This window comes from Oncorhynchus mykiss, chromosome 7, assembly GCF_013265735.2.
Source record: "Oncorhynchus mykiss isolate Arlee chromosome 7, USDA_OmykA_1.1, whole genome shotgun sequence".
Classification (NCBI taxonomy): domain Eukaryota; kingdom Metazoa; phylum Chordata; class Actinopteri; order Salmoniformes; family Salmonidae; genus Oncorhynchus; species Oncorhynchus mykiss.
In genome coordinates, this window is record NC_048571.1 from 28,597,275 (window position 1) to 28,613,778 (window position 16,504).

Sequence of the window (16,504 nt, forward strand, 5' to 3'; positions counted from 1 at the left end):
CTACCACTGTCAAGTCGTCAACAAACTTGATGATCGAGTTGCCACACAGTCAGGGGTGAAAACGGGAGTACAGGAGGGGGCTGAGCACAACCCCTGAGGCGGGGGGGGGGAATTTATATTTAATATACATCCCTAATTAAGCTGGTGTACTCTTCATGGGGTCCAGAACATTTTAATTCAGTTAGGGCACTATGACTACTGCTCAGCTTTTAACACCAAACAGCATAGGTATTTTTCTTGTCCAGGTGGGATGGGGCAGTGTGCAGTCCAACGCCAATTGCGTCGTCCTTAGAAATGTTGGGGCGGTATGCAAATTGTAGTCTGTCAAGGGTGTCGGGTAAGGTGGAGGTGATATGGTCCTTGACTAGCCTTTCAGAGCACCTCATGATGACAAAAGTGAGCGCTACGGGGCGATAGTAATTTAGTGCAGTTGCCTTGGCTTGCTTGGGTACATGAACAATGGTGGCCCTGTTGAAGTGCAGATGACAGACGGATGGCGAGAGGTTGAAAATGTCCGTTAACACTCCAGCCAGTTGGTCTGTGCATGCTCTGAGGACACGGCTTGGAATGCCATCTGGGCTGGCAGCCTTGTGAGTGTTAACATGCTTGAAGATCCTACTCACATCACCTACAGAGATTGGGAGCCCGCAGTCCTCACAAGCAGTGGAGGCATATGTCAGTGGGTCAGTGTCGTTTCCTCGAAACAGGCAAAAAAGGTGTTAACGGGTCTGGAAGTGAGGCATCAGTGTCCGCAACGTGGCTGGTTTTCCCTTTACAAATCGGTGATTGTTTTAAATCCCTGCCACATGAGTCTCGGGTCAGAGCAGTTGAACTGCAACTTCACTTAGTCCCTGTAACGTCTTTCTGCCTCTGTCTATATTCGCCTCTGTTTCCAGTCCCTTTCCCGTGGTTAAATGCGGTGGTTCACACTTTCAGTTTTGTGCGAATGCTGCCATCTATCCACCGTTTAGTTTGCGTATGTCCCAATGTCCTTAAATGTATTTTGTGAAAGTCACGGAGTACAGAAGGGGGCTGAGTACACACACCTCGGAATATGCTGTTTCCATTTTGTCCACACCCATGCTTATATCCCACCTGCTTTAGAAGTTCAGGACAAGAAAGTGTGGGCTATCGAATTAATAACACTCAAATGTAAAATCATTCAAACTAAAAATTGATTTATATCAGCCTAATTGAGATGTAGATTACATCACACATTGCAGTGTTCAAACTTGTAACAGCTGCATGATATTTGTTTTTAAAAAATTTAAAATTTAAAAAAAAAAACACCTGAAGTCTGAAGTCACTATATTTTAAGAATGTGAAAATGTCAGAATAATAGCAAAGAGCTTTAATTTCAGCTTTAATTAATTACTTTCACCACATTCCCAGTGGGTCAGAAGTTTACATACACTCAATTAGTATTTGGTAGCAATGCCTTAAAATTGTTAAACTTGGGTCAAACGTTTTGGGTAGCCTTCCACAAGCATCCCACAATAAGTTGGGTGAATTTTGGCCCATTCTTCCTCACATAGCTGGTGTAACGGAGTCAAGTTTGTAGGCCTTCTTACTTGCACACGTTTTTTTCAGTTCTGCCCACAAATGTTCTATAGGATTGCGGTCAGGGCTTTGTGATGGCAACCTTGACTTTGTCGTCCTTAAGCCATTTTCCACAGCTTTGGAAGTATGCTTGGGGTCATTGTCCATTTGGAAAACAAGCTTTAACTTCCTGACTGATGATATTGCTTCAAATATATCCACATAATTTTCCTTGATGAAGCCATCTATTTTGTGAAGTGCACCAGTCCCTCCTGCAGCAAAGCACCCCCACAACATGATGCTGCCACCCCCATGCTTCACAGTTAGGATGGTGTTCTTCGGCTTGCAAGCTCCCCCTTTTTCCTCCAAACATAACAATGGTCATTACGGCCAAACAGTTCTATTTTTATTTCATCAGACCAGAAGACATTTCTCCAAAAAGTACGATCTTTGTCCCCATGTGCAGTTGCAAACTGTAGACTGGCTTTTTTATGGCGGTTTTGGAGCAGTGGCTTCTTCCTTGCTAAGCGGCCTTTCAGGTTGTTGATAAAGTCCTCCAGCATCTTCACAAGGTCCGTTGCTGTTTTTCTGGGATTGATTTGCACTTTCCGCACCAAAGTAAATTAATCTCCTTCCTGAGCGGTATGGCGCCTGTGTGGTCCCAAGGAGTTTGCATACTATTGCATACTATTGTTTGTACAGATGAACGTGGTACCTTCAGGCATTTGGATATTGCTTCCAAGGATGAACCAGACTTGGAGGTCTACAATAATTTGTCTGAGGTCTTGGCTGATTTCTTTTGATTTTCCCATGATGTCAAGCAAAGAGGCACGGAGTTTGAAGGTAGGGCTTGAAATACATCCACTGGTACACCTCCAATTGACTCAAATGAGGTCAATTAGCCTATCAAAGGCTTCTAAAGCCATGACATATTTTTTGTATGTAAACCTCTGACCCACTGGAATTGTGGTACAGTGAATTATAAGTGAAATAATCTGTGCAAACAATTGTTGGAAAAATGATGTGTCATGCACAAAGTAGATGTCCTAACCGACTTGCCAAAAGTATAGTTTGTTAACAAGACATTTGTGGAGTGGTTGAAAAACTAGTTTTAATGACTCCAACCTAAGTGTCTGTACACACACACACACAAACGAAAATAATATAAAACATAACATGTGAAATGTTGGTCTCATGTTTCATGAGCTGAAATTTCAAACACAAACAGCTTATTTCTCAAATTTTGTGCACAGATTTTTTTTACATCTTTGTTAGTGAGCATTTTTCCTTTGCCAAGATAACCCATCCACCTGACAGGTGTAACATATCAAGAAGCTGATTAAACAGCATGATCATTACACATCTAAAGTTTTGAGGAGAGGGGGGGATTGGTATGCTGACTGTAGCAATATTCACCAGAGATTTTGCCAAAGAATTACGATCAGGGGTTCACTGATGTCAACGCTTCCCCATGGTGGTGGTGGGGTTATGGTATTAGCAACGGACGATGAACACAATTGCATTTTATCGATGGCAACTTGAATGTACAGAAATACCGTGATGAGATCCTGATTGTTGTGCCATTCATCCGCCACCATCACCTCATGTTTCAGTATAATAATGCATAGCCCCATGTTGCAAGGATCTTCACACAATTCCTGAAAGCTGAAAATGTCCCAGTTCTTCCATGGTCTGCATACTCACCAGACGTCATCCATTGAGCATGTTTGGGTTGCTCTGGATCGATGAGTACGTCAGCGTGTTCCAGTTCCCAACAATATTCAGAAACTTCGCACAGCCATTGAAGAGGAGTGGGATAACATTCCACAGGTCACAATCAACAGCCTGACCAACTCTTTGTGAAGGAGATGTCTCATGCAGCGCAACACAAGTGGTGGTCACACCAGATACTGACTGGTTTTCTGATCCACGCCCATACCTTTTTTTTTTTATCCCATGGATTAGGGACTAATTTATTTGAATTATTTCCTTATATGAACTGTAAAAATGAAATTGTTGCATTTATATTTTTGTTCAGTATAATTGCCCCCTTACACTCAACTGATTGTGCCACCTATAGCAACAATGACTAACCAAATCCTTCCTGTAGTAGATGATCAGTCTCTCACATCGCTTTGGAGGAATTTTGGCCAACTCCTGCATCCAGGACTGCTTTAACTCAGTGACATTTGTGGGTTTTCAATGATGAACTGCTCATTTCAAGTCCTGCCACAATATCTCAATTGGGATTAGATCTCCACTTTGACTAGGCCATTCCAAAACTTAAAATGTGTTACTTTTAACCATTTTCATGTAGACTTGATTGTATGTTTTGGATCATTGCCTTGCTGCATGACCCAGCTGTGCTTCAGCTTCAGTTCACAGACTGATGCCCTAACATTCTCCTGCAGAATTCTCTGATACAGAGGATAATTCATGATGTCTTCTATTAAGGCAAGTCGTCCAAGTGCTGAGGCAGCAAAGCAACCCCAAACTGTCACACTACCACAACCATGCTTGACCGTTTGTATAAGATTCTTACAGTGGAATGCAGTGTTGGTTTGCGCCAGGGATAAACAGGGCCCATTTCACCACTTTTGACTCCTGTCCATAGAACATTCTTCCAAGAGTTTTGATGATCATCCAGGTGTTTTTTAGCTAAATGTAGTCAACTTTTTGGAAGAGAATTGCATTTATATTTTTGTTCAGTTTGTGTGTACATGCAGTGCATTCGGAAAGTATCCAGACCCCTGGACTTTTTCCACATCTCGTTACGTTAGCCTTATTCTAAAATTGATTAGTTGTTTTTTTCCTCAATCTATACACAATACCCCATAATGACAAAGCAAAAAAAGGTTTAAACATTTTTGCTAATTTATTTTAAAAACTCCAACGGAGTTTTGAGAGTCCTTTAGGTGCCTTTTGGCAAACTCCAAGTGGCGGTCATGTGTCTTTTACTAAGGAGTGGCTTCTGTCTGGGCACTACCATAAAAAGGACTGACTGGTGGAGTGCTGCAGAGATGGTTGTCATTCTGAAAGGTTCCATCTCCACAGAAGAATTCTGGAGCACAGTCAGAGTGACCATCTGGTTCTTGGTCACCCTACGGACAATTACTTCGACCTCATGGCTTGGTTTTTGCTCTGACATGCACGGTCAACTGTGGGACCTTATTTAGACCGGAGTGAGCCTTTCCAAATAATGTAACCAGTTGAATGTATCTACAGGTGGACTCCAAGTTGTAGAAACATCAAGGATGATGAATGGAAACAGGATGCACCTGAACTCAATTTCGAGTGTCATAGCAAAGTGTCTGAATACTTATGTAAAAAGGTATGTTTTGAGGTATGAACACATTTGCAAATAAATAAAAACCTGTTTTTACATTTTCATATTGTGGTATTGTGTGTAGATTGATGAGGGAAAAAATTATTTAATCAATTTTAGAATAAGGCTGTAAAGTAACAAAATGTGGAAAAGGTCAAGGGGTCTGAATACTTTCAGAACGCACTGTACACACCCACACGCCAGCAAATCCAGGTTCCATGAATCACAAAACGACAAAGTTCCGTTCAATAGTATGAAGTGTTAAAAATGGATCTCAGGATGCATCTAAAACAATTCTGGCTATCTTCTTTTGGTGAGCAACAAGAGCAGTGCTACCAACTTTCTGCACATTAGAATAGTAGAGCTGGAATTTCTTGACATGGAAAACATTCACTTCTGCCTGGTTTTCACATTGCATTCATTTCAGCATCTGCTCCATTTGTTTCCTTTTCCAGTACAGTAAAAGGCTGACATTTTTAGGACAGTGAGAGTGTTCCTTACCCCTTTCTCCTCGTCACCCAGCCCTCCCTGTGGCGCAGGCCCATCAGGAACCTCCTGGCACACAGGCAAGTGTTTCTTCAGCGTGGGCTCCTTGTTGAGTGTTGTGTAGCCAATGTGCTCATAGATTGGGTTGATGGTCATCTTAGCGATGTACTCTGCTGCCTTGGTCTCGATGTAGAGCGTGATCAGCCCATCTGTCACAAGGTCGTGAATGGACTCAAAGCGCTTCTCCCCAACAAAGTGTTTCCCATCACGGTAGAGGCGGAAGTTCCTGGTTTGATTTCCAAATCTGGGTTCAGGATATAGGGGGGAAAGAGGAAAAGGGAAGGGGGAGGGAAATCAGTGAGAATCAGTGATTCCTACCATTGGGTAGGAGAGTGTTTTTACATCGTCTCAAGTGGGAAGCATAAGGAGAAGGCCGTACAGCTGGGGGGGAAAAGGAAAATCCTAGGATGAAGAGCCGACCTTAAAAGCATAAAAATAAAAATAAAAACTTTGCCTGCCTCTCCTTCCTCGTACCCTGGATCAGTGGAAAACCAAATTAAATAATTTTCGCAAAAGTGCTAAAAAGGTTTTTATATCCAGTAATGACTGCTAGATCAAATAATTTCTTCCCTGCACATAGTGGTTATAAATAATGGTGACCTTTATTAGAGCTGATCAATACATTAAGTGTATAGTGAATGCTAACAAAATTCCTCATCTCACAGGAAAAAGGCCTCTCAGATGTGCATGCTGCAAGAGCGCCAACCATTACACTCTGTACTGACAGCAAATCCAATCACTGTGCACAACATGAGCCAGAACAATGCAAGGAATTCTTCATCATTGGGTAGATGCAAGAGACCAATATTTCAACCTCACCTGTCAATGAGAAATAAAGGGAGATAGTTGGCGAAGAGAAGAAAGTGTTCCTGTGTGAAAAGAAAAACACAAACCAGCACAAATAACTCAGGAGACATCCTAAACTAACTAGCTAAGAATCCTTACTCCAATACTAACCAGACGCAAAGTGCATTACCTAACCCTTCCAAATTGAGATCCAAGGATGCCCATTGTTGGACAACCATTTTCCAGCCATCCTTACAAAGGTGATTATATTTATGGAAAGCAATTATAGCGAAGAATCAGCAGAGGTGAGACACTTAAGCAGAGAGAAAAGAAATACTTCTGTTTTTTCTCTCAGATATACAGGAGGAAGAAATGCAGTTTATTTGCATTTCAAAACCTGGGAATACACTGTGCATTATATTTACCACGCTAACGACATCTGCGACAGAGGAAGGTATACTCCTCTGTCGCAGAGGCAAACACATAAGCGAAGCAATGCACAGAGTGGCAGATTGACACTAGAAGCACAACTTGGCTGACCTCTATAAATACAAGAAATCAACATTTTCATCACAGCAGCTTCAAGGAAAATGATCTGGATAAATAATTAATAAATAACATTTAGTCAGGCCCCAGTGCATAGGCAATACAGCACTTGACAGCTGAGAGAAGCTGATCAATGCTGCTCATACAACCTATGTTCCCCCAATGGAATTACATTTGAACTTTCAAGATAAAGAACACATACACTTTTTAGAACATTTTGTACTACTCCCCTACATCATTCAATGTTTATTTTTCTGGTGATTCATATCATCAGTGTAGGACAGAAACGGACTCTTCCTTCCTAATGTTCTTAATGACCAAAGTAAGAATATGACGTTAATGTGTGTGAGCTCTTTAAAGCCATCTATGGAGTTTGATGTAGTTTTAGTTTGCTGTTTATGGGTTGTAACAGACACATAAAGCTCTCCCTCACCCTCCATTTGGAAAATCTGACCATCATTCTTTCCTCCTGAGTCCTGCTTACAAGCAAAAACTGAAGAAGCAGGAAGTACCAGTGACTCGCTCAATACGCTACAGAACTGTTTTGCTAGCACAGACAGGAATATGTTTCAGGATTCATCCAATGACATTGAGGAATATATCACCTCAGTCACCGGCTTCATCAATAAGTGCCTCGACGACATCATCCCCACAGTGACCGTACGTACGTAAATATCCCAACCAGAAGCCATGGATTACAGGCAACAGCTGCATCGAGCTAAAGGCTAGAGCTGCCGCTTCAAGGAGTGGGACACTAATCTGGACGCTTATAAGAAATCCCACTACGCCCTTAGACGAACCATCAAACAGGCAGAGTGGATTAAGATTGAATTCTACTAGACTGGTTCTGACGCTCATCAGATGATGTGGCAGGGCTTGAAAACTATCACAGACTACAAAGGGAAACACAGCCGCGAGCTGCCCAGTGACGCGAGCCTACCAGACGAGCTAAATGCCTTTCATGCTTGCATCAAGGCAAGCAACACTGAAGCATGCATAAGAGCACCAGCTGTTCCAGACGACTGTCTGGGTAGACAATGTGAGCAAGACCTTTAAACAGGTCAACACTCACAAAACCACAGAGAAAGACCGATTACCAGGACATATACTCAAAGCAAGTGGCTTCACTGACATTTTGAACCTCTCCCTGACAGTCTGTAATACCTACATGTTTCAAGCAGACCACCGTAGTCCCTGTGCCCAAGGAAACGAAGGTAACCTGTCTAAGTGATTACCGCCCCATAGCACTCATGTCGGTAGCCATGAAGTTCTTTGAAAGGCTGGTCACGGCTCACATCAACAGCATCACCCCGGTGTCGTGACTGTCCTGTGAGGATCACAAATGGGTCAGCTCAGCTTGGCAAAGGCTGACAACCAACTGCCGGATTGACAGCTAACACCCGGTCATAAACTTAAAGAAGTAGTTACAGGTCTGTGAGAGCCAGAAATCTTGCTTGTTTGTAGGTGACCAAATACTTATATATGCAAAATTATTCAGCCCCTTTACTTTCAGTGCAGCAAACTCTCTCCAGAAGTTCAGTAAGGATCTCTGAATGATCCAATGTTGACCTAAATGACTAATGATAAATACAATCCACCTGTGTGTAATCAAGTCTCCGTATAAATGCACCTGCACTGTGATAGTCTCAGAGGTCCGTTAAAAGCGCAGAGAGCATCATGAAGAACAAGGAACACACCAGGCAGGTCCGAGATACTGTTGTGAAGAAGTTTAAAGCCGGATTTGGATACAAAAAGATTTCCCAAGCTTTAAACATCCCAAGGAGCACTGTGCAAGCGATAATATTGAAATGGAAGGAGTATCAGACCACTGCAAATCTACCAAGACCTGGCCGTCCCTCTAAACTTTCAGCTCATACAAGGAGAAGACTGATCAGAGATGCAGCCAAGAGGCCCATGATCACTCTGGATGAACTGCAGAGATCTACAGCTGAGGTGGGAGACTCTGTCCATAGGACAACAAATCAGTCGTATATTGCACAAATCTGGCCTTTATGGAAGAGTGGCAAGAAGAAAGCCATTTCTTAAAGATATCCATAAAAAGTGTCGTTTAAAGTTTGCCACAAGCCACCTGGGAGACACACCAAACATGTGGAAGAAGATGCTCTGGTCAGATGAAACCAAAATTGAACTTTTTGGCAACAATGCAAAACGTTATGTTTGGCGTAAAAGCAACACAGCTGAACACACCATCCCCACTGTCAAACATGGTGGTGGCAGCATCATGGTTTGGGCCTGCTTTTCTTCAGCAGGGACAGGGAAGATGGTTAAAATTGATGGGAAGATGGATGGAGCCAAATACAGGACCATTCTGGAAGAAAACCTGATGGAGTCTGCAAAAGACCTGAGACTGGGACGGAGATTTGTCTTCCGACAAGACAATGATCCAAAACATAAAGCAAAATCTACAATGGAATGGTTCAAAAATAAACATATCCAGGTGTTAGAATGGCCAAGTCAAAGTCCAGACCTGAATCCAATTGAGAATCTGTGGAAAGAACTGAAAACTGTTGTTCACAAATGCTCTCCATCCAACCTCACTGAGCTCGAGCTGTTTTGCAAGGAGGAATGGGAAAAGATGTCAGTCTCTCGATGTGCAAAACTGATAGAGACATACCCCAAGCGACTTACAGCTGTAATCGCAGCAAAAGGTGGCGCTACAAAGTATTAACTTAAGGGGGCTGAATAATTTTGCACGCCCAATTTTTCAGTTTTTGATTTGTTAAAAAAGTTTGAAATATCCAATAAATGTCGTTCCACTTCATGATCGTGTCCCACTTGTTGTTGATTCTTCACAAAAAAATACAGTTTTATATCTTTATGTTTGAAGCCTGAAATGTGGCAAAAGGTCGCAAAGTTCAAAGGGGCCGAATACTTTCGCAAGGCACTGTATTTTCCACAATAATTTGCAAATAAATTCATTAAGAATCCTACAATGTGATTTTCTGGAGAAATGTTTTTTTCTCATTTTGTCTGTCATAGTTGAAGTGTACCTATGATGGAAATTACAGGCCTCTCATCTTTTTAAGTGGGAGAACTTGCACAATTGGTGGCTGACTGAACACTTTTTTTGCCCCACTGTACTAGGCGGTATCAGAGGAAAGGCCAAAAAATTGTCAAAGACTCCAACCACCCAAGTCATTGACTGTTCTCTCTGCTACCACACGGCAAGCAGTACCGGAGCGCCAAATCTAGGACCAAAAGGCTTAACAATTTCTACCCCCAAGACACAAGACTGCTAAACAATTAATCAAATGGCCACCCGCACTATTTACATTGATGCCCACCCCCTCACCCCAAATTCATATTACACTGCTGCTACTCGCTATGTATTATCTATGCATAGTCACTTTACCCCTACCTACATGTACAAATCACCTCGACTAACTAACTACCCCCACACATTGACTGGGTAGCCCCTGTATATAGGCCCGCTATTGTTATTATAGTGTTACTTTTTATTATTTTCTACTTGGTAAATATTTTCTTAACTCTTTCTTGGACTACATTGTTGGTTAAGGGCTTGTAAGTAAGCATTTCACCTGTTGTACTTGGCGCATGTGACAAATAAAGTTTGACTTGATATGTAGGCGGTGTGTGTACGTGTGCAAGACTCAGCAAGCCTTGGAGTCACACATGAGTCTGAGCCGTCTGACATTTCTGAATGCGATATTCAATAATACACTACATGACCAACAGTGTGGACATACTCGAACATCTAATTTAAAAATCATTTTAATATGGAGTTGGTCCCCCCTTTACTGCTATAACAGCTTCCACTCTTCTGGGAAGGCTTTCTAGATGTTGGAACATTGCTGCGGGGACTTGCTTCCATTCAGCCACAAGAGCATTAGTGAGGTCGGGCACTGATTTAGGGCGATTAGGCCTGGCTCACAGTCGGTGTTCCAATTCCAACCCAAAGGTGTTTGATAGGGTTGAGGTCAAGGCTCTGTGCAGGCCATACAAGTTCTTCCACACAGATCAAACCATTTCTGTGTGGTCCTCCCTTCGTGCACGAGGGCATTGTCATGATGAAACAGGAAAGGGCCTTCACCAAACTGTTGCCACAAAGTTAGAAGCACAGAATTGTCTAGAATGTCATTGTATGCCATAGCGTTAGGATTTCTCTTCACTGGAACTAAGGGGACTAAAACAAACCATGAAAAACAGCCACAGACCATTATTCCTCCTCCACCAAACTTTACAGTTGGAACTATGCATTCGGGCCAGTAGCGTTCTCCTGGCATCCGCCAAACTCAGATTTGTCTGTTGGACTGCCAGATGGTGAAGCTTGATTCATCACTCCAGAGCCCGTTTCCACTGCTCCAGAGTCCAATGGCAGCAAGCTTTACAGCACACCAGCCGACGCTTGGCATAGTGCATGGTGATCTTAAGCTGGTGTGCGGCTGCTTGGCCACGGAAACCCATTTCATGAAGCTCCTGACGAACAGTTATTGTGGATGCAACTCCAGCAGAGTCAGTTTGGAACTCAGTTGTGAGCTTTGCAACCGAGGACAGGTTGTTTCACGTTCTGTGAGCGTGTGTGGCCTACCTTTTCACGGCTGAGCCGTTGTTGCTCCTAGACATTTCCACTCACAATAACAGCACTTACAGTTTACAGGGGCAGCTCTAGCAAGGCAGAAATCTCATGAACTGACTCGTTGGAAAGGTGGCATCCTATGACGGTGCCATGTAAAAGTCACTGAGCTCTTCAGTAAGGCCATTCTACAGCCAATGTTAGGCTAAGGAGATTGCATGGCTGTGTGTTCGATTTTATACACCTGCCAGCAACGGGTGAGGCGGAAATAGCCTAATCCACTAATTTGAAGGGGTGTCCACATACTTGAGTATATATGTATATATGCGTACCTAAAGGGTTCTTAAAATTCAAAATCAAATAGATAAATGATCATCTTAAAGCAATTCCATATGTTAGCTTAGTAGAACCACCCCCACCAAATGGCTTAGATGTTGAGGTTACCAGCTGAAAGGTGTTTCTTCCTCAGACACATTGGGGCGGCTGGCTTCCGGGTTAAGCCAGCAGTGTGAAGAAGCAGTGCGGCTTGGCAGGATCGTGTTTCGGAGGACGCATGGCTCTCGACCTTCAACTCTCACGAGTCCGTAGAGGAGTTGAAGTGATGGAACAAGACTAACTACCAATTGTAAATCTCAAAATTGGGGAGGAAAAAGGGGTGTAACTACAAAAAATTCTAAACTAAATCAAAAGAAGTCATGCATCGCACTGTTGGGAAAATCTATCTGTAGAAAAGGTGTGTGTGTGCCTAACCGTAGGGCCAGTGTGTAGGTCCCAGGCTGCCTCTGGCTCTCTCTGATGAGGTAACTCCCCTCTGCCACACTCAGCAGCTGGTCAGCCTCCTCTCTGGAGATCATCCCATGGTACCTGGGGAGAAGACAGAACATTGGAAATACAGATGCAGACTGGATTAAAAAAAACTACAGCAATGACTAGTTTTGTATATAAATTCTACATTGAAATAATCCAACTTACTCTCTCCCATAGTATTTGGGCCGGTTATCCACCTGAAAGCAAATAGAATATTCCATTGATAAGTAAATAAAGAAAAATAGACTTCTGGTTTTCGGATTGTGAAGGATGGAAGGTTAACCAGAGGAGAACTAAGTCACCGCAATAGTACTTTACATGCATCAGCTATAACACTGGGATGCATTCCGTAGGACACAACTCAACATCATGGAAGATAAAATAAAGAATGATCCACCGTATGCTACGCGACTTGACTACTGTGAAGACATATAGCAAACTTAAATAGGATCTAATGCCCACCATCTAGGTGTTTCAGAGGAAGGTCACTGGATAAGCACCATGGTCAGAGACAATGCTAGCATGCACAGGTGTCCATCAAGGGGCTGGCCAAGCCGGAATGTAATAATACTCCGTGAGACAGCTAGAATTCTTTTTTTTGCATCCCGTATCACACTCTTGCAAGCCTTTTCTCTAATATATTCAACTGGATATGAAGTGAAATGGCAGCATATATTGAAGCATGATGCTTCCCCACTGTGTGTGTGTGTGTGTATATATATATATATATATATATATATACACACATACACACACACACAGTGGGGCAAAAAAGTATTTAGTCAGCCACCAATTGGCCACTTAAAAAGATGAGAGAGGCCTGTAATTGTCATCATAGGTACACTTCAACTATGACAGACAAAATTAGAAAAAAATCCCAGAAAATCACATTGTAGGATTTTTTATGAATTTATTTGCAATTTATGGTGGAAAATAAGTATTTGGTCAATAACAAAAGTTTCTCAATACTTGTTATATACCCTTTGTTGGCAATGACAGAGGTCAAATGTTTGCTGTAAGTCTTCACAAGGTTTTCACACACTGTTGCTGGTATTTTGGCCCATTCCTCCATGCAGATCTCCTCTAGAGCTGTGATGTTTTGGGGCTGTTGCTGGGCAACACGGACTTCAAAGATTTTCTTCTTACGAAGCCACTCCTTCACTGCCCGGGCGGTGTATTTGGGATCATTGTCATGCTGAAAGACCCAGACACGTTTCATCTTCAATACCCTTGGAAGAAGGAAGGAGGTTTTCACTCAAAATCTCACGATACATGGCCCCATTCATTCTTTCCTTTACACGGATCAGTCGTCCTGGTCCCTTTGCAGAAAAACAGCCCCAAAGCATGATGCTTCCAGTACAGCGCCCTTAACCACTGCGCCACCCGGGAGGCCCTCAAATTCTTATTTTCAATGACGGCCTAGGAGCAGTGGGTTAACTGCCTGTTCAGGGGAACAGAACGACAGATTTGTCAGCTCGGGGATTTGCTCTGGGATTTGAACTTGCAACCTTTCGGTTACTAGCCCAACACTCTAACCACTACCCTGCCGCCCCCTCTCAATCAGAAAGATTTCTGGCTCCCAGGTGTCCTTTATACAGGTAACGAGCTGAGATTAGGAGCACACTCTTAAAGGGAGTGCTCCTAATCTCAGTTTGTTACCTGTGTAAAATACACCTGTCCACAGAAGCAATCAATCAGATTCCAAACTCTCCACCATGGCCAAGACCAAAGAGCTCTCCAAGGATGTCAGGGACAATATTGTAGACCTACACAAGGCTGGAATGGGCTACAAGACCATCGCCAAGCAGCTTGGTGAGAAGGTGACAACAGTTGGAAGAAACACAAAAGAACTGTCAATCTCCCTCGGCCTGGGGCTCCATGCAAGATCTCACCTCGTGGAGTTGCAATGATCATGAGAACGGTGAGAAATCAGCCCAGAACTACACGGGCGGATCTTGTCAATGATCTCAAGGCAGCTGGGACCATAGTCACCAAAACAATTGGTAACACACTACGCCATGAAGGACTGAAATCCTGCCGCAAGGTCCCCCTGCTCAAGAAAGCACATATACATGCCTGTCTGAAGTTTGCCAATGAACATCTGAATGATTCAGAGGACAACTGGGTGAAAGTGTTGTGGTCAGATGAGACCAAAATGGAGCTCTTTGGCATCAACTCAACTCACCGTGTTTGGAGGAAGAGGAATACTGCCTATGACGCCAAGAACACCATCCCCACCGTCAAACATGGAGGTGGAAACATTATGTTTGGCATGCATTTTTCTGGATTTTTTTGTTGTTATTCTGTCTCTCACTGTTCCAAATAAACCTATGATTAAAATTATAGACTGATAAATTTCTTTGACAGTGGGCGAACGTACAAAATCAGCAGGGGATATATATATATATATATCCCCTGCTGATTTTGTACGTTCGGATGGTGTGGTGTTCTTGGCGTCATAGGCAGTATTCCTCTTCCTCCAAACACGGTGAGTTGAGTTGATGCCAAAGAGCTCCATTTTGGTCTCATCTGACCACAACACTTTCACCCAGTTGTCCTCTGAATCATTCAGATGTTCATTGGCAAACTTCAGACAGGCATGTATATGTGCTTTCTTGAGCAGGGGGACCTTGCGGCAGGATTTCAGTCCTTCACGGCGTAGTGTGTTACATATATATATATATATATATACATACATATACACACACACACAGTTGAAGTCTGACGTTTACATACACTTAGGTTGGAGTCATTAAAACTTGTTCAACCACTCCACAAATTTCTTGTTAGCAAACTATAGTTTTGGCAAGTCGGCTAGAACATCTACTTTGTGCATGACACAAGTAATTTTTCCAACAATTGTTTACGGACAGATTATTTCACTTATAATTCACTATATCACAATTCCAGTGGGTCAGAAGTTTACATACACTAAGTTGACTGTGCCTTTAAAAAGCTTGGAAAATTCCAGAAAAGGATGTCATGGCTTTGACATGCTAATTGACCTAATTTGAGTCAATTGGAAGTGTACCTGTGGATGTATTTCAAGGCCTACCTTCAGACTCGGTGCCTCTTTGCTTGACATCATGGGAAAATCAAAAGAAATCATCCAAGACCTCAGAAAAAAAATGGTAGTCCTCCACAAGTCTGGTTCATCCTTGGGAGCAATTTCCAAACGCCTGAAGGTACCACGTTCATCTGTGCAAACAATTGTACACAAGTATAAACACCATGGGACCACGCAGCCGTCATACCGCTCAGGAAAGAGACGCGTTCTGTCTCCTAGAGATGAGCGTACTTTGGTGAGAAAAGTGCAAATCAATCCCAGAACAACAGCAAAGGACCTTGTGAAGATGCTGGAGGACACAGATAAAAAAGTATCTATATCCACAGTACTATATCGACATAACCTGAAAGGCCACTCAGCAAGGAAGAAGCCACTGCTCCAAAACCGCCATAAAAAAGCAAGACCACGGTTTGCAACTGCACATGGGGACAGAGATGGTACTTTTTGGAGAAATGTCCTCTGGAATGATGAAACAAAAATAGAACTGTTTGGCCATAATGACCATCGTTTGATGAAACAAAAATAGAACTGTTTGGCCATAATGACCATCGTTATGTTTAGAGGAAAAAGGGCGAGGCTTGGAAGCCGAAGAACACCATCCCAACCGTGAAGCACGGGGGTGGCAGCATCATGTTGTGGTGGTGCTTTGCTGCAGGAGGGACTGGTGCATTTCACAAAATAGATGGCTTCATGAGGCAGGAAAATTACGTGGATATTTTGAAGCAACATCTCAAGAAATCAGTCAGGAAGTTTAAGCTTGGTTGCAAATGGGTCTTCCAAATGGACAATGACCCCAAGCATATTTCCAAAGTTGTGGCAAAATGGCTTAAGGACAACAAAGTCAAGGTAATGGAGTGGCAAACACAAAGCCCTGACCTCAATCCTATAGAAAATGTATGGGCAGAATTCAAAGAGTGTGTGAGAGCAAGGAGGCCTACAAACCTGACTCAGTTACACCAGCTCTGTCAGGAGGAATGGGCCAAAATTCACCCAACTTATTTAGCACCTAAAGCTGCAATATGTAACTTTTGTGACCAGAACAAATTCACATAGAAATGTGAGTTATAGATCTGTTATTCTCTTTGAAAGCAAGTCAATGAGAAATTGAAAGCAAGTCAATTATTGAAAGCAAGTCAATTACCTCAGAGGTGCAGGTCAGTCGCCGTGGATGTGGTGCCTCCTGCTGGAGCTGATACACTTGTGCAAAAACAGAACACAGTCAGTAAAACATGATTACAGTGCTCCCTACAATATTTTCATCATTAGAATACATTTATACTCACGGTAAGATTTCCACACTGGCGGCCTGTATTCATCATGGTCTGAGGAAAGA

General features: G+C 42.8%; 1 protein-coding gene across 5 annotated transcripts in view; it reads right to left on the bottom strand.

Moving 5' to 3' along the window:
- Positions 1–16,504, bottom strand: part of LOC110527604 (N-chimaerin) — a 34,456-nt gene that overhangs the window by 16,087 nt on the left and 1,865 nt on the right. For 4 of the 5 annotated variants that reach the window (XM_036983107.1, XM_036983108.1, XM_021609000.2 and 1 more), the window contains exons 3-7: positions 16,455–16,493; positions 16,313–16,368; positions 12,270–12,301; positions 12,048–12,161; positions 5,366–5,654 (exon numbers count right to left, since the gene is read on the bottom strand). In XM_036983107.1, coding sequence (XP_036839002.1) covers positions 5,366–5,654; positions 12,048–12,161; positions 12,270–12,301; positions 16,313–16,368; positions 16,455–16,493 — 530 coding nt within the window. Of the gene's footprint in view, positions 1–5,365; positions 5,655–6,229; positions 6,584–12,047; positions 12,162–12,269; positions 12,302–16,312; positions 16,369–16,454; positions 16,494–16,504 lie in introns of those variants that run through there. The other variant, XM_036983109.1, reaches the window with a different exon arrangement.